The sequence below is a fragment of the Galeopterus variegatus genome, unplaced genomic scaffold (genome assembly GCF_000696425.1).
Source record: "Galeopterus variegatus unplaced genomic scaffold, G_variegatus-3.0.2 Scaffold627, whole genome shotgun sequence".
Taxonomy (NCBI): Eukaryota; Metazoa; Chordata; class Mammalia; order Dermoptera; family Cynocephalidae; genus Galeopterus; species Galeopterus variegatus.
Window position 1 is genome coordinate 460,664 of NW_007726738.1, and position 25,525 is coordinate 486,188.

The 25,525-nt window shown below is 34.7% G+C and overlaps 1 protein-coding gene across 4 annotated transcripts in view; it reads left to right on the forward strand.

The window, feature by feature from the left end:
- PCNX (pecanex homolog (Drosophila)) overlaps window positions 1–25,525 on the forward strand; it is a 117,369-nt gene that overhangs the window by 25,062 nt on the left and 66,782 nt on the right. For all 4 annotated transcript variants that reach the window (XM_008570764.1, XM_008570765.1, XM_008570766.1 and 1 more), the window contains exons 2-8: window positions 5,170–5,260; window positions 7,465–7,522; window positions 9,189–9,406; window positions 15,948–16,101; window positions 19,953–19,985; window positions 23,055–23,226; window positions 23,737–23,847. In XM_008570764.1, coding sequence (XP_008568986.1) covers window positions 5,170–5,260; window positions 7,465–7,522; window positions 9,189–9,406; window positions 15,948–16,101; window positions 19,953–19,985; window positions 23,055–23,226; window positions 23,737–23,847 — 837 coding nt within the window. The remainder of the gene's footprint in view (window positions 1–5,169; window positions 5,261–7,464; window positions 7,523–9,188; window positions 9,407–15,947; window positions 16,102–19,952; window positions 19,986–23,054; window positions 23,227–23,736; window positions 23,848–25,525) is intronic.

Here is a 25,525-nt window from a genome sequence, read left to right on the forward strand (position 1 = left end):
TGCTGATAACACCAAGGCCACGGGTTCCGATCCCTATATAGGGATGGGCGGCGTGGTGCTGACAACACCCAAGTCAGGGGTTAGGATCCCCTTACCAGTCATCTTTTTTTAAAAAAAGACAAAAACAAAAACCTAGTACAATGTTCCAGTGTTCCAGGAAGAAGGAGTGGTTCTAAATATTGAAACTTGAAATTACAAGTAGCATAGTGACTTGATTTGCATTGTATCACAAAAATTAAAGAGGCTTTAGAAGTCTAAGATTCTTGGTCTAGGACAGGGATTGGCAAACTGTGGCCTGTGGGCTGGGTCCAACTTGATGCCTGTTTTTGTAAATAAAATAAATGTGTTTGTTATGTGTTATCTGTGACTGCTTTCATATTACAGTGGCAGACTTGAATTGTCACAACAGAGACTGGCTCACAAAGCCTAAAATATTTATTATCTGGCCCTTCACAGGAGAAGTTTGCTGACCCCTAGTCCATTACTCTCTAAGCAGTAATACAGTGAATCATTTCTGTCTGGGTGGAAACTCATAATGTTACCTCAGAGACTCAGAGTCGCCACTCATGATAATAGGAAATTAGAACTCACCTTAAAGGCCTTTTGTCTTAAAAGTATAATAATATATTCATTGAGATAACATTGTGGACACAATACTCATCACCATCAGAAACAAGCACTTTTTGTGCTTATTTGAGTACTTAAGTTAGTCATGTAGAGGTATGCAGTCCTCCCAATAGTCTTCTAAAAACCACTGTATAAATTTATCCCCATCTATCTCTTTTTGCTTGTGTAGCCCCTCCTTGCCTTAAGAGTAATGCTACAAAAGTGAGAAGTCAGTTAAGATAGGCCAGCCCGGTGGCGCACTGCTACAGTGCGCCGCTTGGGAGCGCGGTGGCGCTCCCGCCAAGGGTTCGGATCCCACATACAGACCGGTTCCCGCTCACTGGCTGAGCAAGGTGTGGGTGCAACGCTGAGGGTTGCGATCCCGTTGCCGGTCCCAGTCCGGTACGGGCGCGACACTGAGGGTTGCGATCCATTGCCAGACACGAAAAAAGACAAAAAGGAAAAAAAAAAAAGATAGAGTATCAGGATTAGGCTTGGAGGACACAGAATGGAGGGGGGTTGGAGCTCAAAGAAGAATAGTATCCAAGAAATTTGAGGCCTCCTTTGTTGTTAGTACCTGCAGGTCTAAAAAACCCTGTAGATAATTTGTCCTTCTAGTAATCATCTTCTTCCAAGATACATAGCTATGTTTAGAAAAATGAGAGTGACATCAAGAATGCAATAGGAGTTTCTTAGGTGAGTACTATTCTTGATGCACTTAATTCTGTGTCATGTGGTGAGGATTTTTATGGATAGGACAAGTTAGAGAATCCCATTAATTTCTCATGTATTTTATCAGTATTTTGCCAGTGTTTACTTAGAATTTGCCCATACTGTTTATGGCTTCAGGCAAAATGCTTCAAGTATCCTTGGTCTTTAAGTCAGTATCCAATTTTATTATCTTCCTGTTGCTCATCACTTATTTATTGACCTATGGTTGTTAATTTGAAATTCTCCTACCTCAAAAAAAGGTTTTTCAAAAATTTAATTTTTGAAGGCAATAGCCATCATTATTAAATATTCAGAACTGTGAAATGCCAGGTGTCTTAACTTTTTTTTGCCTTTAGAGATGCTATCTCATGGCTATATCATTTTCACGAGTCTGAAGTATCAGCTTCCAGTCTTGTTTATTTTGTCATAAATTGATTTTTTTCCTCCTCAAATCATGACAGAGCCATTCTGTCAGATATAATTAATTATGACGTGGGAATTGAATCATCATGAGATGGCTTAGTTTATAATCAAAATTCATGTAAGGAGGACACATGTCACTGATGTTCTGCTTTTTTCCAGTTTATATTCATTAGAAATAATCAGTATTTAAATGGGATTATTTTTCTTAATGCAGAATTATATTAAAATACGTTAATAAGGTTAATAATAAGGGCACATTTTACTTTGTATCAAAGTTTAGGGTCTGGGTGGTTACCTCAGTTGGTTAAAACTTGGCGTTGGTAACACCAGGGTCAAGGATTTGAATCCCTGTACCTTCCAGCCACCCCCCACCCCCAGAAAAGAAAAGAAGTTTAAATATGATGGGTTTTTTTGTTTTGTTTTGTTTTTCTTTTTGTATTTTTTTCGTGACCGGCAACGGATTGCAACCCTCAGTGTCGCGCCCGTACCGGACCGGGACTGGCCACAGGATCGCAACCCTCGGTGTCACGCCCGCACCTCGCTCAGTCAGTGAGCGGGAACCGGTCTGTATGTAGGATCCGAACCCTCGGTGGGAGCACCGCCGCGCTCCCAAGCGGCGCACTGTAGCAGTGCGCCACTGGGCCAGCCCTAAATATGATGGTTTTAATCTCAAATGAGATATGTAAAATTGCTATGTATATCAAGAAAACTTGTAAAATTTAAGATGTTCTTAGTCTTTATAAACCAGTAGCAATAATGTACTTATTTCTGTTTAGGTTATTTTTTAATCTGCCTTTAGTAGGTTATCATATTAGTACATTAAAATATTAAGCTTTTCATGGAAACCTTAAGCTATACATTTTTTAATGTAAATTTTTTCTGATTTGTCTTCTGAATAAAATTTGGTATTTCTGAAGTGCTATCATTTCCAAATCCAAAGATATAAGAGAAACATAGAATTGTTCTTTTGGAGTTAGTTGGGAATACACCATTAAGCCCTCTTCCTGTATTAGTTTGTGCTGACAAGTGCCATGTGTATTTTTCAGAACATAAACATGCTCCTGAAGTTTGTAGGCAGACAAAAGCTTCTTAAAGAAAAAAATAAGACACTGTTGAATTTATGCACATCTATTAAAATCATAGCCTTGCTTGTGGTGACTGGTGAAAAAAAATTTTTTTTTAATTATAGCCTCCCTTTTGTTAGACATGTTTTATGCTTCTGTTTAAATTTTTTAATTTTGTTACAGTCCTTGTTAGTCATTGGTTTGTATAGAAGCATTCAAAGTTATAGACTTGAAATAAAACTACTCAATTTTTCCAGCTCTTTTTCAAGAAAAGCTTTTTTTCTTTGTATTATTTATTTAAAATGCAACTATTTCTGTATAAGTTTAATACTTGACATCTGTACATAAATGACAAAATGGTAGTATAATGACTATATTCTTTCAGTGTTCCATTTGAAAATTAAAATGACAGTATCTTTGGTTGGTTTTAGTTGCATGTAAATATTATATTTAATATTCCAAGAAAAGAATTTACATTGCTAAAAATCCCATGGAAAGCTTAAATACTCAGGATATAGTGCAATAATTTAAACTCTATTGAGTATGGAATTAACTTATTTCTAAAATATATACAAATTATATGGTCTTACTGAACTTCACACACAGTAGCCAAGCCCTCCCTGCTCTTTGTTAATCTGTGATTTAGTCATTTAACATAGGTTTATAATTCTTCTGCATTTATGCAATCCGTGATTTTGATCAGGTATTTCTTTTTTTTTGTTAATATAAGTTTAGTTATGATAGCACAGCCAATCTTTGATTATGTGATAAATGAGGAAAGAGCAGAGCATAAAAAAATTAAAATTTAAAAATAATTTTTAAATTTCAGTTGAGCCAGTATTTTTATGTAATTTGTTTTTTCCCTAGCAATTTCTGCAACCCACCCTATCACTTCAAAAAAATTTTCAGTGGTACAGTGCACATTTAATAAGTAGACTAATTGACAGCTTGTATTATTTTGTTTTAGTTCATTAATCTGTTTAGAAGTGCAAAGAATGAATGACTCATGACTAAAAGATGGGGAGAAAAAGCAGCCTTATCCACATGCTGAATAATCCTCCCTTGAAAAAATACAGCAAATTTTATATATTTTATCTCGTGACCCATAGAAAGTACTCAAATAATCCTATTTAGTAAAGTTTTTTTTTTTTTTTCTGTTTCTACTCCTTTTAAAGAACGAACTAATGGTTGATATGTTCTGTAAACCATTAGTTATATAATTAGTATATTATGGGGTTCTTTCATTGTCATTTTTTGAAGTATTTCACTTGTGTAAAAATCCTTATTGCATACTGTTTGCAATATAGCATGGAAAAATCTTACTTTTAGCCCTGCCATAAAGTTGAAATTGCCCTTAAGATTCATTATATTTATAACTTCAGTAATTCCTTCCACCTAGTAAAAAAACAAAAACAAAAAACAAAACTTATAAATACTCAAAAAAACAGCCTGGACTAGACTTAAATGGTTGCAAAGTTATATACCTCATTCTCTTTACCATTCTGGAAATTTATATTAATTTGTTAATGCTCCTTCACCGTTCATATGGCTACCATAGATCCTCAGGGTGAGCAATGCATTTCAGGAAGTATCCAGATTTTTAAAATTCCGTTTAAAAAATCATTTTATATTATAAAGTTAATTTTAAGAGAGTTGGTTTTTAAACCTATATTACTTTGTTACCAATATAATTTCTAAACCCTTATCAGTTTTATCGAGCTATAGTAATTGATATTCCTAAATTTTTCATAGAGCTCTTGTGGTAGAATCATATAACTAGTAATGTTTATTAAATATTATAATTTAATTATCACCAGCATTGTTATAGCTCGTTCAGTTCATTGAACGTCCTTAGATCCATTTTGACACTTCCATTTATTCTTCAAAAACACCAGGAGGCAGTCACACAGGACACACTTCCATTTATTCTTCAAAAAAACACAGGAGGCAGTTTTGTTTGCAGTTTGAACTATCTTGAAACTTAAGCAGCTTTGCAAATTTCCACTCACCACCTGCAAGTAGTGGTCAGGTGACTTTTAAACAACATCAGGTTCATTCATATGATTAGTTGAATTTGTTGAGAATGTGCTGGTAGGATAAAAGGAAGAGACTGGTATTGCAAAGCTGACTCTTAAATCCCTTACTTTACATATCTGATTATATAAGTTGACATTTACCCCACTATCTAGCACTCCTTATCAATTCACATCATGATGAATTATATGCAGATCATTGTTTTTAAAAATATTTTTTTAAAAAGGTTATAGTATATTTTCTTAAAATGTTAAGTCATAAAATTTAGTTTATCATGAAGGGAAAATTGTGAGTATTCTAATGGCTTTCAAAAAAATTATTTATTTACTAGGTAAGTTTTCTTCTGCGCTCTATGAGACTGGTGGCTGTGATATGTCACTTGTGAATTTTGAACCAGCAGCAAGAAGAGCATCCAATATCTGGTATGTGTGAAGTCATATTAGGAGTGTGTGTGTACTTCCATATTTTTGCCATGTTTGAAGTTTTTGAGCCTTGAGATATAAGTTAATTTTTTTGTTTTTTATAATTTATTTTTTTCTAGTTGACATAAAAATTATATATATTCATGGCATACAACATGATGTTTTGAAACATTGTATGTACATCGTGGAATGGCTAAATTGAGCTAACATGGATTACCTCACTTATTTTTATTGTGGTGAGACCACATATCTGTTCTCTTAACAGTTTTCATGTTTACAGTTTTTGTTAACTATAGTTACCGTGTCAGATATAAAAGTTATTTTGAGGGGCCGGCCTGTGGCTCACTCGGGAGAGTGCGGTGCTGATAACACCAAGGCCACGGGTTCGAATCCCATATAGGGATGGCCGGTTTGCTCACTGGGTGAGCGTGGTGCTGACAACACCAAGTCAAGGGTTAAGATCCCCTTACCGGTCATCTTTAAAAAAAAAAAAAAAAAAGTTATTTTGAAAATATGTTTATATTGACTCCAGTAGTTTTTTTTGTTTGTTTGTTTGTTTTTTTGGTGTTTTGTTGACAATTTGTCATAGTGTATTTGTTTCCAAAAATTAAGGTAGAATGTTTTTGCTATGGAAAAAAGAAAGCATAATTTTTTATAATAAAAGCTGTTCTGTGTTAAAAAAAAATTTAAATCAAAATTTCCTGAAGATCTTGTAATAGGACAGCGTTTTCCTACAATTTTGCATTTAACTGTAAGATTTTATGCTCTCTCTCTATTGTATGATGTAAAAATACTTATCAGAAAAATATTGACATAACTAAATCCAAACCCATCAAGGTATTTCTCCTTCTTCATGTAATTTAAAAATTTTATTTCCTTGTAAGGGTTTGGTCAAGTGTCTGTCTATCTATCTATCTCTTTATTTTCAGTGGCTGGCTGGTAAGGGGATCTGAACCCTTGACTTCTGTGTTATCAACACCATTCTCTAACCAGCTGAGCCAACTGGCCAGCCAAGTATCTTTTTAAATAATCAACTTTCATTTTGTTTTAAAATTTTTTTTCTAGCTTTAAGGAGGAATTTCTTAAAATATGTGTCATATGTTAAATTTAGCTTCTTTTTTCTTTTTTCCTTAGAAGGAATTTGTAAGGTAATGAAGAAGTTAGGAGAAAAGCAGATAAATTAGAAATCTTGATCATATAACATAATCAATTATAGTATTAGAATGTGGTAAAATTTTGTTTTCTAAAATTTTATTATTATTTTTCATCTATTCAAATTGCTGCTTTGAAATCCATTATTGATCATCAATTATAGTATTAGAATGTGGTAAAATTTTGTTTTCTAAAATTTTATTATTATTTTTCATCTATTCAAATTGCTGCTTTGAAATCCATTATTGATCAGTTAGCTCACTTTTCTCACAAGGGTCATTTGATTCTTATTTTAGGACTTTAATAATGGGTCACATCTATTTAAATGTTACATGTCTATGGGCAGTTTACTTTTTAAGTTTTGAGGGACCATTTAAAGAATAGGACCTTGTAGTCATTTAGCTCATGATGCTGAAAAGATAGAACACGTAGATAACGATATTTTTAAGCTCCTTTAATCCCATTTCAGAAATCACCCTGTCAAAAGTTGTTAAATTGGAGTATTACCTGATTTGTAACAGCAGAAACAATAGGGGAATGGATGCCTGGAACCACCGTTACTAGTATGATTCAAGAGAAGAACAATTTCTTCCACTATAAATGTGGTAAAGCCTCAAATCTTGAAATCCAAATGACCGAACCATGGAAACTGAATTGTAATGTTCTAAGTTATGTTATATTATAGCTTAATTTTATTGTGTCTTTACTGGTTCCAGGCAATATGTTATAATTGCTTTCTTTTGATTATTTTATTAAACACTTTCCCAAGAATCTTGTGATACAAGTACTATTATTGATGAGAAAACTGAGGTATAAAGAGGTAGGGTAACTTGTTCAAGATCTCATCAGTTGAAGCAGAGATTTGAAGGTAGATGCTGTGACCCACAGGCTATGCTCTTAGTCACAGTTCCAGGAGAATGTTATTTTTCCATTTGAAGTTACATGGAAAAGTGGAGATACTGTAAATATCACCTAATTGTTAAAGTATTTATTTTTCTTTCTACATTTTGACAAGCTGTTTATTCCCTAAAGTCTTTTTCATTTTATTTTAGTGACACGGATTCTCATGTATCCAGTTCTACCTCAGTTCGATTTTATCCACATGATGTGGTAGGTTTTTCTTTATTTTTATAACACAATATGTTTTCAGGTTAAATCTGAAATATGTACTTATACAGATAGCTATAAAAGTCAGAAAAATTGAAGTTACAAAATGTCAATTAGTTAAAAACTATGGCAAAATCACTTTTGCTGTCCCACAGTGGATTTCTTCTTATAAGTCATTTGATAAGAAACAAACATAAAACACCATGAAGTTTAATTAGCCATTTGTATGAATCAGAAATTACACATTTTGAGGGTATTTAATGGTCCATTTACTCACCAACATCATAATCTGGTTGTGCCATTTTTAATTGTGCCATTTTCTAACCTCACTTTAAATATTATCATTTTGGTTTAGTTAGTTAATTATTGTTTAATATTACTATTCATATACCAGTGTATGGGGGGATGCTTAGTAATGACATTACTGTATAAAAATTATGCCATATGAGATAAAGTGGGAATTAAAAAAAGCAGTGCTATTTACATCAAGATGGAAAAGACAAAACGGATAAAATCCTAATAAGCAACACTTCTAAATACATGTAATAAATTTAGTGCCGAGGGGATTAATTTTTAACAGCTTCCTGAAGATGAGTTGTGAGCAGGGTTTTAAGACCATGGATGAGAATTGACATAGAGCAGTGGCTTTCAACCAGTAGACATTTGGCAATGTCTGAAAACATTTTTGCTTTTCACTACTGGGGTTGTGCTGCTGGTATCTACTGGATAAAGGCCAGAGTTAAACATCCCACAGAAGAGGGCACAGAATTATCTGGGCCAGAATTTCTATAGTGCCAAGGTTGAGAAACCCTGGCATAGAGGATAAGCAAAAAGTATTTTGAGAAGTTTTTTTTTTTTTTTTTTTTTTTTGGGGGCTGGCTGGTAAGGGGATCTGAATGTTTTGGGAAGCATTTGTTAATGCTTAGAGATAGAAATGGCTGTGTTATATACAGGAAGCAAATTTTCTTGACAATACCCACATATGTATTTGGAAAGTAAAGACTGTTCCTACTTTTTTGCTGGAAACTTCATAGGAAAGGAAAAATGGGAAGATGATTATTTTGTTGTTTTCTACTTTGAAATGTGTGGAATCTCGAGATAGCAAAATGCTGCCCAGTGCTGTTCTAGATAAAGTAAATTTTTAGTTCTTTCAAAGGAAGGGGAGACTGATGAATGGATGAATTAAAGCTAAAAGAAATGTAATGTAGTAATTTCTTGCATTGCCTTAGGTGAGGAGCCTGCCAAAACAAAAAGGGAGAGGAGATGATTTGAAAACAATAATAAAAGTGATGAGACTATAGGAAGAAATGAGAGTTGAAGCATTGTAGCAGAGTTCAGATTTGACACCAATAGTGAGGTTCATAGCTTAATGATGAAAGACCATAAATCTGACAGAGAAGAAAAGCCACTAATGATTCACTATAAATGATTTAAATGGATTTAGTAGATATACAGTCATAAAAATCTTATGGTCTATTAATATTAATTTGCTTTGTTTTAGTTCACTTATTATTGTCACCTTCTGTAGTTTATAATGATCATAAAATATTCACAAGGAGTGGACTGTAGTAGAGAATTAAGGGGCTTATATAATCTGCAAACTGACTAACTCTCAAATCGTGGTTCTATTAAAGATATTTTTAGCCTTTCAGTGCTGACTTTCTTTTAGCTCTCTCTCCCACAGATTCGATTGAATAGACTATTGACCATTGATACAGATTTGTTGGAGCAACAGGACATTGATCTAAGCCCTGACTTGGCAGCTACTTATGGTCCAACAGAAGAAGCTGCCCAAAAGGTTAAACACTATTACCGCTTTTGGATCCTGCCCCAACTATGGATTGGCATTAACTTTGACAGACTCACACTTTTGGCCCTGTTTGATAGGTGAGAATATAGTGTGATATTAAAGATATGTGCAGACTTTATTTTTAGTTGAAGTGTCTCTAATTACCCATTGAGGTTTTTACCTGGTTATCATGTTGCAAAATGTTTTCTATTTTTGTCCTCTTGAGATAAAACTTAAAGTAATTAGGGCTTCCAAACATCTATTCTCTTAAATCCATTAAAACGTTTTTTGTTGCAATTTTAATGTTTATAGAAAAATATCCTTTTTATTATCATTAAAACTCTTAGAACTGGTACTTAAAAGCCAGAGACTATGAAATGTTGATGATCTTAAGATTATAGGTAATATGATTCTAAGTATAAAAGTTATAAGAGAGGGCCGGCCCGGTGGCGCACTGGAGAGTGCGCCGCTTGGGAGTGCAGCAGTGCTCCCGCCAAGGGTTCGGATCCCATGTGGAGACCGGTTCCCGCTCACTGGCTGAGCGCGGTGTGGGCGCAACACCAAGGGTTGCGATCCCGTTGCCGGTCCCCGGTACAGATGCAACACCGAGGGTTGCGACACCGAGGGTTGCGATCCCGTTACCGGTCAGTAAAAAAGACAAAAAGAAAAAAAAAAAAATAATAATAATAATAAAGCCCTCAGAACCTTATAAGAGAAAACTTCTGTTTCCCTGTTTTTTAGCACTATTGTTTAATGGTAAGTATATTAGTTTATTACAAACTTGGAGAGCAGCAGCTGCTTCTAGTCAATATGGAGGAAGTAATAGGACTGTGTTTATCTCCCATGTGAAACAACCAAAGATAGACAAAATACATGAAACAGTGGTTTCCAATACATTAGATATAACAAAGGACAAAGTGATCCCTGAGAGATGAGAAACAAATGATGTGAGACTTGCAATTGCCCCAGCTTAATGCCTGAGAGAGTTCCTAGGCTGTAACACAGGGAGTGGGAACTAAGGAAGAGTCCAGCAGACTTCCTGAGTTGAGGAGATGGAACTAAAAGTACAGGGAGGCTGAGGCAACTAGAGTCCGTAGGACAGAATATTAAGAGAGGAGAGAGCTGCTCAGAGAGAGAACCTCAGAGATCCCCAGTGGGTCCCCATGACAATTAAGAAGAGTATTGATAAATTCATGTATGCAAGGAAACTATATAATACCAGGGAAATAACCGTATGAAAGGCATAGAGGAACAGTTCTGGCATTCAGACAGAGCTGGGAATAATAGTACATGTTCCCACCAGCCAGATTGGAAGCACTCATAATTCACTTTTCATGGTGTACTGTATAGAGTACTCAGGAAGATCTTGCTTCGAAAGTGGGAAATAATTAGCCCTAGCATGAGCACTACTTCAGACCCACATAACAAGTCATAAAAGCAAGACCCAAACGGATCAAACTGTTACCAAGTAGCATAATAAAGCGCAAGGAGATCTGTAGAAATCCAGAAATACTCTGCAGTCAGCAAGTTAAGATTCACAATGTCTTCTGGCATCCATTCAAAGATGACCAGGTATGCAAATAACTGAGAAAACATGACCTGTAGTGAGGAGAAGAATAAATCAATTGAGAACAACCTGTAACTGGCATAGATAATAGAATTTACAGACACTGGGATTGAAGCAGTTATAGTTGTATTACATATGTTAAAAAAGTTAAATAAAGACATGGAAGATATTTTTAAAAGTCCCAAATCAAACTTGCAGAGTTGAAAACTACAATGTCTGAGATGAAAAATAAATTGATGGGATTAATAGATTGCACATTGTAGAAGAAAAGATGCATGAACTTGAAGGCAGAGTAATGGAAACTATACAAATGAAACAGAAAGAAGAAAGAATCTTCTCTCCATTTCCATGCCCTAATAAAAAGAGCGCAAACAAAATGAGTTAACTGTGGGCCACCTTCAATAGGGGACAGGAGAAAGAAAAATTTTGAAGAAATAATGGTCGAAAACTTTCCAGATTTGATAAAAACTGTAAACACATCGTACATTCAAGAAGCTTAGTGAACCCAAGCACAAGAAACATGAAGAAAACTTCACCAAGGCAAATAATTGCTCAAAACCAGTGATAAAATCTTATTAAACACTGCAAGAGAAAAAAGATGTGCTTAAGGAAACACTGATAAGGATGATATCAGTTTATTGTTGGACATAATGCAAGTGACAAGACAGTGGAGCTACACCTTTTAAAGTATTCAAAGGAAAAAAACTCAACCTAGAATTCTATATCCAGCAAAAATATCTTTTAAAAACCGAGGTGAAGTAAAGACATTTTCAGACTAGGAAAAATGGGAATAATTCTTCAATCATACTCACACTACAGAAAATGTTGAAAGAAGTCTTGCAGGCAGAAGGAAAGTGAAATCAATTGAAAATATGGATTTACCTAAAGGAACAAAGGTCACTGGAAATGGTAAGTAACCTACATGGATAAATATATAAGATTTTTTTTCTTATGGATTAAATCTCTTAGAGATAATTGACTATTTAAACAAAAAGAATAACAGTGTATTGTGTGGCTTAAAACATATGTAAAAGTAAAATTCATGACAATAATAGCATAAATGCCAGGAAGTGAGAAATAAAAGTATACTACTATAAATTTCTTATACTGTATATTAAGTGGTACAGTGAAGGTAGACTTTCCTAACCTGTGTATTATAAACCCTAAAGTAACAACTAAAATAACAAAAGAGTTATAGCTAATATGTCAAAAAAGGAGGTAAAATGGATCAATAAAAATTACTGTATTAATCTAAAAGAAGGCAGAAAAAGGAAAAAAGATCAAAGAACAGATGGGAAAAATAGAAAACAAATGACAAGATGATACAGTCAGGATAAGTCAGAAATTATCAGATTGTATTTAAAAAGAGCAAAACTAAAGTCTAGGCTGCCTACAGGGAGTGTACTTTATAAACAGAAATAGGTTAAAAGTAAAAAGATGGGAGAAGATACACCATGATAACGCTAGTGAAAGGAATGCTAGAGTAGCTGTATTAATGTCAGATAAAGTAGATTGCAGGGCAAAGTATATTACCAAGGATAAAGAAGATCATTTCATAAAGATAAGCATGTCGTTCTTTAGGATTTAACAACCCTAAATGTTTCTGCACCTAAAACAGAGCTTCAAAATATTTAAAGCAAAAGCTGATGGAAATAGGAGTAATAGACAAACCCACGATTATAGCTGATCTCAACACCCTTGTTTAAATAGTTGTTAGAACAGTGAGGATTAAATAGACTTGAACAATGCTGTCAACCAACCTGAGCTGATTGATGTTTATGGAACACTTCACCCGTAACAAGAGAATACATATTCTCCTATGTGCTCATGGACATTTACTATGATAGACCATATTCTGAGTCATAGTACAAGATTCAATAAATTTTAAAAGGATTCAAATCATGCATAGTGTGTTCTCTGACTACACTGGAATTAAATTATAAATTGATAACAAAAAGAACTTTGGAAAATCCCCAAATATTTGGAAACAAAATAATACTTCTAAATAACCCATGGACTAGAGAAGAAATCAAGAGGGTAATTAGAAAGTATTTTGAACTGGGGCCGGCCCGGTGGTGCACTGCTACAGTGCGCCGCTTGGGAGTGCAGTGGCGCTCCCGCCGAGGGTTCGGATCCCACATACAGACCAGTTCCCGCTCACTGGCTGAGCGAGGTACGGGCCCAACACCGAGGGTTGCAATCCCGTTGCCGGTCCCGGTCCAGTACGGGTGTGACACTGAGGGTTGCGATCCGTTGCCGGACACGAAAAAAGACAAAAAAAAAAAAAAAAAAAAAAAAGAAAGTATTTTGAACTGAATGAAAATGAACACAACATACCTGAATTTTTGGCATGCCACTAAAGCAATGCTTGGGAAAATTTATAGCACTAAATGCCTAGATTAGAGAAGAAAGTTCTCAAATCAGTGACTTCATCTTCATCTTAGGAAACTAGAAAAACAAGTGTGCATTCAGTCCAAGTAAGCAGAAGAAAGAAATAGTAAAGAACAATACTGAATTCAGCGAGGAAACAGAAAAAAAGTAGAGAAAATTAAGGAAACCAAAAGCTCGTTCTTTGAGAACATCGGTTAAGTTGAGAAACTTTTAGCCATCTGATAAGAAAAAAAAGAAGAAAAAAGACACAATTACCAATAAGAGGAGTGTGAAATACGATATCACTGCAGATTCTACAGATATTAAAGGATAAAAGAGAATATTATGAATAACTATATGCAAACAAATTTGACAGTAGACAAGTGAAATGGACAAATTTCTTGAAAGACACATTGTCAAAGTTTATTCTGAAAGAAATAATATCTTAATTGTTTTATAGCTGTTAAATAAATGGATTATAGTTAGAAACCTTCCCACAAAGAAAACTCTGGTCCCAGATGGTGTCAAAATAATATCCAAATCAATGAAATGGAGGAAGGATAGCCTTTTCAACAAGTGGTGCTAAAACAATTGGATTTCCATATGCAAAAAATAAATAAAAATAAAGAATTTGTATCCTTACCTTGCACCATATTAGAAAAGTTAACTCAAAATGGATCAGGTCTAAATATGAAACCTAAAATAATAAAACTCCTAGGAAAACACAGGAGAAAATTTTTGTGAACTTGGGTTAGGGAAAATTTCTTAGCTGTGGCACCAATACAACATCAATGAAAGACTAAATTGATTCATCAAAATTGAAAATTAAAAAAAATCCAAAGGAGAGCACTTGTTTGATGACAAGGGAGATAGAATTCAGGGCAGGACAAGTGTTGAAAAGAGGTCATTGGATTTGGCAAATCTGGAATTACATAATTGCTATCTAAGATCAAATGGAAATATCAGTAATTTATTGATTTGAAAATACTGTTGAACTTTTAAAATTTGGTAGAACTATTAAATGAAATTGTACAGAGATGTTTATGAATTTTATTTTTTAGGTCCAATCGATTGTAAATAACAGGTTAATAAAATAAAAACAAATTTTTATGATTATAAAAATAATTTCTTATTATAGGAAATTTAAATATGTAGAAAGTATTGAAGATAGACAGAGGCAAATCATAATCCTGCCATGGAGAGAGAATATCATTTAACAATATCATTTTTGGTATATTGTCTTTTTTAACCTATATGTGTATTTTTTTTAATAACAGAATTTATATCCTCCTATACACACAGTTTTATATTCTGCTTTCCTTGCACATGTGCTGAGCATTTTTCAATGCCATTTAATGTTCTTTAGAAACATGACTTTTAGCAAGCGCAGTGTCTCTTTGTATCTGTGGGGAATTGGTTCCAGGACCTTCTGTGGGTACACAAATCAGGAGATGCTCAAGTGCTTAATATAAAATGTTGTAGTATTTGCATATAAATTATGCACATCCTCCCATATACTTCAGATCATCTCTAGACTCTTTATAATACCTAATATAATTTAAGTGCTGTGTAAATAGTTGTTACACTGTATTGTTTGGGAATAATGACAAGAAAAGTCTACATACTCACTATAGACACAATTTTTTTTTTTTTTCCTTTTTGTCTTTTTTCGTGACCGGGAATGGATTGCAACCCTCAGTGTCGCGCCCGTACCGGACCAGGACCGGCCACGGGATCGCAACCCTCGGTGTTGCTCCCGCACCTCGCTCAGCCAGTGAGCGGCCAGTCTGTATGTGGGATCCGAACCCTCGGCGGGAGCGCCGACGCGCTTCCCAAGTGGCGCACTGTAGCAGTGCGCCACCGGGCCGGCCCGACACAATTTTTTTAAAAATATTTTTGATCCTCCCTTGAATCCACAGATGTGGAATATAGGCTGACTGTATTTATTTAACGTTTTGTCAATAAAATTTTTCCCAATAAGTAATGAGATTTTTTTTTTTTTTTTTGATGTGGAATAAAAATCATCTTCATTGCCATATGTAATATCTTGGGCATCATATTGTTTGCTTTACAGTGTCAGTTTAATAAAGTATGGAATTGTCTCAGAACCTTTGATAGAGGCAGAATTGATGGTTATTGTCACTACCTTCATTCTCAAGCCATGTGGTAGCCTGTATTTAAGTATTTCTAGTAAGGGAGTTTGTGTATTATTTCAGATATTTGAGAGATGGGGAAAACGAAACCACTTGGTATCAAAATTTGGTTACAAACTGTGTAATATAAAATAAATGTTTTAAATTTAATTTTCTAGAAATTATTTTGAGGTTTTATTTTTTAAACTTGTTTCTTTGTATATCTACTGTATTTGCCATGCAAGTTGTTAGCTATTTTGCAACAGATTTGACAAATAGAAAAGCAGATATTAAGAAGAGTAAAATTAAATAGAAATTAAAATTATTTTTTGCTAGAACTTCACAATCTGATGTAGCGTGCTTTATTTTTATATAAGAATTTGTGTTGTGTCCATGTGAAACTAGTTTCTTTTTTTCAATATGACCCAAAATCTTATTCAAACCCAGTACCAAAAAGACATCTCAGCAAGCATATTATTGAACTTCACATTGATGTCATTCATCCCTTTTTCAGTTTGATTAATTTCTTATAATCATTATATACTTACCCATAAATCTTTCTATCTGCAGAAATCGTGAGATCCTGGAAAATGTATTAGCTGTCATCCTGGCTATTCTTGTGGCTTTTTTGGGATCTATTCTTCTCATACAAGGCTTCTTCAGAGATATCTGGGTCTTTCAGTTCTGCCTGGTCATAGCCAGCTGTCAGTACTCACTACTTAAGGTACCAGCATCTCTTCTTTTCATGCTGTGGAATAGTATTTGTGTTAAAAGGCAGAAGATTTTGTACCATTCACTGAATTATAGTAAGATAATTTTTAGATTTATTTTTCTTGGGTGTTTACATTAGATTGTGTAGAGAATAAAAGGAGAATATAAACTTTAAAAAATTATTATATGTAAATGGAGCTCCCAATAAACTATTTCTTTGTATCAAAAGAAAATATTTGTGTATTTGTTAAAATAAGAATTTATGTTCTTGAAGTTTCTTTCTTTTTTTTTTTTTTAAAAGATGACCAGTAAGGGGATCTTAACCCTTGACTTGGTGTTGTCAGCACCACGCTCAACCAGTGAGCTAACCGGCCATCCCTATATGGGATCCGAACCCGTGGCCTTGGTGTTATCAGCACCGCACTCTCCCGAGTGAGCCATGGGCCGGCCCGAAATTTATTTCTTTTTAAATGATTAACATTAGCTCTTCCACTCCTGTCTTTTGAGTACTTCTGTTTTGTAGGTGAAATTCATTAAATCTGTCATTGGTAGATATAATGTGAAAACTAGTATATATGTTCTTTTGGAACATCAAAAAGAGAAGATCAGTGTCCCTTTGTTATTGTGGTAATAGTGGCTTAAAAATATCAAATGTTGGCAATTTTAAGCTTTCAAAAAAATGGGAGAATTAAATATGTCACTTCATATAAAACCAAAATTTCCATCTTTCATTCAGAGTCACTGTAGACTGTTATCTTTTCTTTCTTTCTTAGTAAATACTGTTTGCTTTGTGTTGGTTATTTGCCTTATGTATGCTAATATGTGAGGCCCCCCCCCCGCCTGAATAATTCATTTACAGTTTATGGTATCAGCTGTTCTTTCTTTTTTCTCTCTCATTGAGAGCAAGACACCTGAACCCCCCCCCCCCCCCTCTGCTCTGTTCTTTAAGACCCATCCATACCTTTTTTTTTTTTTTAAAAGATGACCAGTAAGGGGAAGGCACCTAGGTCGTCCGCTCTGTTCTTTAAGACCCATCCATACCTTTTTTTTTTTTTTAAAAGATGACCAGTAAGGGGAAGGCACCTAGGTCGTCCGCTCTGTTCTTTAAGACCCATCCATACCTTTTTTTTTTTTTTTTTTTTAACTTTATAAGAAAGTGAAATTTATTACTTATAGTTTCGGAGGCTGGGAAGCCCAAAGTCCAGGGAACACATCTGGTGAGGGTCTTTTTGTGGTGGTGTAAGACCTGTGCACCATGCACAAATCCCACACACCAGGATGGCTCACCTCACAAAGACAGAGACCATTGCAATAAACATGAGGTTTTTATTCCAGCATGCTGGGGTTGCTCCGTTTTCAGGACAGAAGCGGCTCTGAGCTTACAATACAAGCACCTTTTATACAGTTTTTCCTGAACAGGACTTTATGACAGGATGAGTTGTTGGTTATCTGTGGCGCCTTTAGATTACAGGTGGGCTTTAGCAGGCTGGTACCCCGATAAGAAACGGCGCATTTCTGAATTGTTTATCTTCCCTGGGGCCTGGCCAGGTGGCTCTTAGATAAGGAACTAGTCAGTTCCTGGAACTGGGTGGGGGTTACTCCCTTCCTGGTGCTTGGGTCTGCCTGACCTTTGTATGGCCTCTTAGAAGCTGCTTTACCTAAAATGTTTTTAGCAGGCTTTTGTTACAAAACTGTGTATATAATTTTCTACAATTCCCCTACAATTTTCTACAATTGCCTTACAACAGCTTTACAACAATTCAGGGGTCTTACATGACAGAAGATGGTGGAGTAGAAAGAGAGGTAGTTCCTCATGTGCTCTTCTTTTAAAGACCTCAAAACCATGCCCCTGACCACCATTATTAATCCATTCACTATGTTATGGTCCTACAATCTAATTACCTCTTCAAGGCCCTACCTTTCAGTTACCATAAAAGGATGTCCCACCCTCAACAGTTACAATGGGGATTAAGCTTCTAATATATGAATAAACATTGAGGGCACAATTCAGTCAACCCACAGCATTCCACCCCTAACCCCCAAAGTTCATGTCCTCCTCACAGGTAGATACATTCCTTCCATCCCCAAAGTCTTAACTTGTTTCTACTCAAAAGTCCGAAGTTCAAAGTCCCATCTGTGAAATCAAAACAAGTTATCTATTTCCAAAATACAATCCGATCCACACTTTTTCCTCATTGTAGTACTGAAATTACAGTCTTTGTGGTTGATGATAATCATTCTGATTGCTAAATCTATGTCTTTTTTCTTAGTCTCCATTCTCTGAGTGCTGCTTCATTTAATACCTATTAATACTATCTTCCAGTTTTGTATTCTACTCATTGCTTATCTGCGACTTTATACTACCCTGATGATTCTTGTACTTTTCATATGACTCTCTTTTTCATTGTTGATGCCTCTTTGTTCTTTCAACCACTTCTTAATTTATGAGAATTCTCTAGGGTTTTATTTGGCTCTCATCTTTACAGTTTACAATTCCTTGCCAGCAAAGTCATCCTCTTTGACTACTTTATTTGTTGCCCCTATATATGAATTATGCCCAGATTTATATCTCAAAGTCTTCACCTCTTTTGCAAGCTTTAGTCCTATATATATCTAGGACTAAAGACAGTTGGGCACTTTTTTTTTTTAAAAAGATGACCGGTAAGGGGATCTCAACCCTTGACTTGGTGTTGTCAGCACCACGCTCACCCAGTGAACAAACCGGCCATCCCTATATGGGATCCGAACCCGTGGCCTTGGTGTTATCAGCACCACACTCTCCCGAGCGAGCCACGGGCCGGCCCAAGTTGGGCACATTTTAAAACTAGCCCATTATCATCTTCTGATTAATGTTTTCTTTTCTCAATTTCTTTGCTTTTGACAGTGGTGTACCAGCTAGAATCTTAGAGTTTCTGCTCCATCCTCCTTGATCCCTAATAATAAGTAACCAAATTCCTTTGATTAAATTTGGTGATTCTATGTTAAAATTACTGGGCTTCCTTCTTCCCTTTCATTTCAGCCACCTTAATCTATCCCTTTATTGCTGTAAACCATTTAAATTCATTCCTTAGCTCTAGTGAACCTGTCCCATTAATTTTGTCCTCTGCTTTTAGGTTAATATGGTTAAATATGGGAAAGGTAAAAGGTGACTGAGATTATGAAACTAGTTGACTCTAAGAATATTAATGTGGGAATAGGAAGTTAATAAAATCTCTTGCAAGGATACAGCTTAACTTGTTTGATTATTTTGATGTGAAAATACAAATAATATATTTAATACACATATCATAGAATTGTTTAGTAAGCTTGGAATTTGTGGACAGAACTAGAATTCTTGTTATAAACTAGCCCACGTTATTGTACCTTAAGTATACTTATGTGTAGTATGAGCCAAGCAGTAAGGTGGATCTGTCTACCATATGCTGTCTCAGAAATGCTGAACTAGATGCAAATTGTTAACCAAAATAAGTAAGAGTCAGGTAAGATTTTAGATTGTTGTTAAATATCACAGTGATACCAGTATCTGGTGCTGATGTTTCATCTTTGGAACAGAATTAAGGTAAGTCATTTCTTTTTTTTTTTTTTTTTTTTAAAAGATGACCGGTAAGGGGATCTTAACCCTTGACTTGGTGTTGTCAGCACCACGCTCACCCAGTGAGCTAACCGGCCATCCCTATATGGGATCCGAACCCGTGGCCTTGGTGCTATTAGCACCGCACTCTACCGAGTGAGCCACGGGCCGGCCCGGTAAGTCATTTCTTGATTGTGGAATATTTACTTGAAATCACTTCAGGCATTTTGAGAGTTGCTTGTAGAATTACCAAGACTTCAGTAGTGTAATCTGTCGTTCTGTTTCATTTCTAGAGTGTTCAACCAGATTCTTCTTCTCCAAGACATGTGAGTCACTCTAATAGGGCTGTAACTTGTAGTTTGTTCCTTAACATGTATTCTTTTTTTGCTTTCTTTTTTGGCATGTGTCAGATTGAATTAAGATTTATTTTATTATTTCCTCATCTAAGTTTTGACACACTCCTAGAAATATAGGTGATTTGTTAGCATGGAATAAAATGATATTGTACTTGTAGACTCTAAATCTTGGTGAAAATGAGCATAGTAATTCATTTTTGGACAGCCTGTTTCAGGAGCAGGTTTTCAATTTGGTTCATATAAACTCATAGTTATTTGATTATTTGCATTTAAAAATTTTTAAGTAACAAATTGTGAATAAGTATTGAAAAATAGAATTTTGAAGTGGAAAAAACTTTATTTTGCTTTGGTAATTATTAGGAACAAAAATAAAGAAGTAATGCATTAGTCTGGTGTTATGACCTTTGGACTAAGTAATGAGATAAAAACCTTGTTATTCATTTGTGACTTTAGATTAAAAATAATATCTGTCTAGTGCTTTTTATTGTGAAATATTATCCAATTTTAGATCTAACTTGAGTATTCATTTAATAGAAAGACCAAAGGACATTCCCTTTAAAGTAATTCAGAAATAGACTCCAAAAATAGTTTATGGTTATGCTTTCTTTCTTGCATATAATTCTTTCTTTCCATATCCTGGAATAGTTAATAATGGAAATAGATGAGCAAAACAAAACAAGGAGGCAAATGGTTTTCTTTTGACTAATTATGTTTATTATTTTTTAAGAATATTTTTTAAGTGTGATGATATATAGAAGCATTGCTTTTTAACTTTTCATTCTGACATAATTTCAGTCTTAGAGAAAAGTTGCAAGGATAGTACAGCATTCCTGCACCAGTCACCTAGATTCCCTATGTTAACATTTTACCATATTTGCTTAATTCCTGTCTGCATGCATTCTCTCTCTCTCTCTCTCTCCCCCTCTCCCCTTCCCCCTCTCTCCCCCTCGCTCCCTCCCTCCTTCCTCTCCCTCCGCCTCCTCCTCCCCCTCTCTCCCTCCCTCTTTCCCTCTCCCCTTGCAGACAAATGTCCCTTTACCTCTAAATATCTCAGTGTATGTTTCCTAGAAACAAAGGAATTCCTTTACATTAGTTCAGTGTTTAAAATTACGGCACTAACACTGATACAATACTATTTTCTAATCTACAAATCTTATTCAGGTTTTGCCCATTGTCTGAACTGGCAGTTCAAAATCCCTGATTATGCATTTGGCCTCTTAAGTCTCCTTTAACCTGGAACAATTCCTCAGTATTTCCTTTCAAGATACTGAAAGTTTTGGTGGATACAGGCTTGTTTATTTTATTTTATTTTATTTTATTATACAATGTAAACATGTTTTGTGCAGGCCAGTTTTTTTGGTTTGTTTTTGGGTTTTTTTGGCAGCTGGGTGGGATGGGGATCTAAACCCTTGACTTTGGTGTTACTAACACTGCAGTCTCACTAACTGAGCTTATCGGCCAGCCACAGGCCTGTTATTTTATTGACCATCCCTCAATTTGAGTTTGTCTGATTTTTCTTTTTGCTTAGATACAGGTCATGCTTTTTTGGTAGCAAAACAGTCATTCTTCCGTATCCATGGGAGGATTGGTTCTAAGACTCCAAGTGGAAGCCAAAATCCACTGATGCTCAAGTCTCATATAAAAAATAGTGTAGTACAGTTGGCCCTTTGTATCCATGGGTTCCACATCTGAAGATATGGAAGGCCAACTCTCTTAGAAAATTGATGTGTTCTACTCAGTGCATTATATCACGAAGCACATGATGTTGAGTTGTCCTATTATTACTGCTGATGTTAACTTTGATCTTTTGGTTAAGGGTAGTGTCTGTGGACTTTCTCAGATCTCTTCAGTATGAACATTTGGGGCTGGATAATTCTTTGTTGAGGGTGGGGTGTGCTGTCCTGTGCATTGTAGGATGTTTAGCAACCTCTCTGACTTCTACCCATGTGGTGCTAGTAGTACTCCCACCCCAATTGTGACAGCAGACTGTGTGCAGACATTGCCACATGTCCCCTGGGGAGCAAAACCCTCTCCCTTCCCTTAAGAACCACTACTGTACCTTAATGTTACTGTTTTTCTCTTGTAAGTATTTCATAGGGAGATACTTTGAGACTGTATATACAAGTATGTCCTGCTACTCCACACTTCTACCCATTTGTTTTAGTATCTACTGATGTTTCTTGCCTGAATCAGTTATCATTTGATGGTTGCCAAATAGTGATTTTTCTAATTCTATCATTCCTCTACATTAATTGGTTGACTTTTCTACTGTAAGGAAGAACTTTTCTTTCTGTCTTATATATGTATGTATGTACGAAGAGTCTTCAAAGTTCATGGAAAAATGCCAACTTCTTTTAATTTCATTTTCCACGAACTTTTTGAAGTACCCTTGTATGTATGTATTGGTGTGAACTCATGGATTATTTTATTCAGTGGACTATAATATTTTAAAAAGTGTCACATTGTCCCTGATTTGGCCATTGGGAGACCATCAAGCTGTCTTCTGTGTCCTTTTGACATATCTTTATCATTCTTTAAATACTTCCTTCCTTTTTGGCATAACAATATGTTCCAGGTTTATCTTATACTTTCCTTGACCTTACCCAAAACCAGCCTTTTCTCAATGGAGCCTGGGTTCTTTTTTGTGAATAATGGTATTTGTAAATTAAGATCTGGATGATAGTAATCTTTATTACTAGAATGCCATCACTTCTAGGTTCTCTCAGTGGATAAATCTAGGAAATATAGATACATACGTACCGAAATACACAAATATTCATATACACATATATATCTTTTTCTATATTTATATGAATATTAAAAATAATGAGTTCATACCGATACCTCTGATTTCAATCCGGTATCACAGAGTTTATTCTGGGTTTTTTTGTGTTTGTCATTTCTGTGTGTGACCGTCAGAAATCGAGCTTCCATATGGAAAAATTCTGAATCCTTAGAATGTAAGCCATCAATGATCTCAGTAGCTAGTTGTGACTTAAAATTAACTAAACTGACTTTTTCTTAAAATATCATTTTCAGGGTCATAATCGTATCATTGCCTACAGTAGACCAGTTTATTTCTGTTTATGTTGTGGTCTTATTTGGCTCTTGGATTATGGTAGCAGAAATCTTACTACAACCAAGTTCAAATTATATGGAATAACTTTCACCAATCCATTGGTATTTATATCAGCCAGGGATTTAGTTATAGGTGAGTCATCTTTAAAGTATTTCTGATCTTAACATTAATTTATTTGTATACTAACAGTACACTGATAAATAGAAAAATTAGATATGTAAAAATAGTTTTAATAAGCTTATATTGCTGTTTATTGTAATTCTCTCTGGGGAGCAAAACTGTAGGGTAGGGGTATTATGAATGAAAAAAGCTAATGATGAACAAATACAGTAGTTCTTCTGTTCTTGAAGTAGATGCAATGGAAAGAAATTTTTTTTTTCTGGGGATTTTTTGATTCTATATCTTAGATTCTTGCTATTTGAAAATAGTTAAAATAATTTTAATGGATGTTATTTATAGTTGAAAAGAGTGCATTTAATACCCAAGCAATTAAGTAGACATAAATATTTTTAAATCTCTTTTAAATATTGCTTAGTGATTTATGTTAATTTTCGATTCTTTTTTATCATTTATGATCTTTAAATGAACAAAAGGATTGATACAGTTTAATGTTGTTTAATATACTTTTCTTTCCGTCTGTAGTGTTTACACTCTGTTTCCCGATAGTATTTTTCATTGGTCTCCTGCCTCAGGTGAATACATTTGTAATGTACCTTTGTGAGCAATTGGATATTCATATCTTTGGTGGTAATGGTGAGTATTTCATTATGAAAATTACTGATTACAGTATCACTTTTACAGATCATGAAGTAGAAAAGAACATTAAAATGCTTTTTCAGTTTTTATTTTAGAGTTGAATTTAGAAAAAAAGGACACTTATTTAATAATTGAAGACTGAGTAACAGTTAATATGTAGGTAAGAAAAAGTAGTCAAGTCTGCTACTTCAGTGAGAGATCCAGGAATAATGGAGCTGATGGATAAGAAGTGATAAAATAATGTCTGAAATTAAAAGTTATAGTGAGTTTACATAGAAACTCTATGTAAATACAGTAAATAAATTATGAGTTAATTATAAGAGATCATTTATCCCAAGTAGATTGAGATCTGATACATGGCATTATATTTGGATTTTGTACTGGTATATACATTTGATATGTCTACATATTTGGTTTCAGAGCTTTGTTTTTTCCTTAGAATGAGAACACCAAAACCAGAAACTAAATGCATTTTACTGAATAAGATTTTAAGAAATATCTCTGTTTTTAGAGTAGAATATGTGAATATGAATTGATATACTTAGAAAATATATTCTCCTGTCATATGTATATTTTATTTAAAAAATAAGTTAGGCCATACCAATATTACTCTGGCATAGATAGTGGTTTGCAGAACTGGGAAATAATCCTATCAGCAGCTACTGTGGTTGAAATATATCATTATTAAGTTTAACCATTTAAAATTTTACCAAAAGATGAGTGTGCAACTAGAGGAAATATATGAAAAGAAAGAAATTGCTGTAACTATAGTCCATTTATCTTCTAACTTCACCTTTGCAGTCTTCATTTACCTTCTAAGTATTGTGTATGCATTGAAGTCATCTCTGCTGATAAAATTTAAGCCATAATATCAACATTTTAAATAAAAGTTAAGGTTTTTTCTGTTGCTATATCATACTAGAGCATTTTTAATGTTTTGAAATTTTTTTGAAGGTGTGTGGATTAAGACAGCTGATTTCATCAATCAGTATAACTTAATGGGTAGAAGACAGTTTCAGTATTTAGAAACTATTATTGGTATTATATTAATCTAAGTAATATGGGGAGGGCTTAGTGTAGGTAATTTATAATAGTGGGCTTTGTCATTATACTTTACAAACTTGTGTAAGGTGTTAAGTTTTTAATATCTTATAAAGAAGTTTTTTTCTATAAATTTCTTTTATGGTCACTGTAAAATTACCATTAAAGAAAATCTGTCATCCATGTTTTATTTTTATTTTTATTTTTTTTATTTTTATTTATTTATTTTTTTTTTGTCTTTTGTCTGTTTTTTCCGTGTCCGGCAACGGATCGCAACCCTCAGTGTTGCCCCCGTACCGGACCAGGGACCGGCAACGGGATTGCAAACCTCGGTGTTGCTCCCACGCCTCGCTCAGCCAGTGAGCGGGAGCCGGTCTGTATGTGGGATCCGAACCCTCGGGCGGCAGCGCTGCCGCGCCTCCTAAGCGGCGCACTATCCAGTGCGCCACTGGGCCGGCCCTGTCATCCATGTTTTAAAAATGAAGTCTAGCTATTTTATCCATCCCCTAATCCTTATTACCAGTAATTCCATTGGATCTATTTTTTTTATTATTAGTAGTTAGTCAGATCTGTACTTTTTTCTGAGGATTAATTAACTCATGAGAATACAGATTTACTTCTGTTGGTAACACAG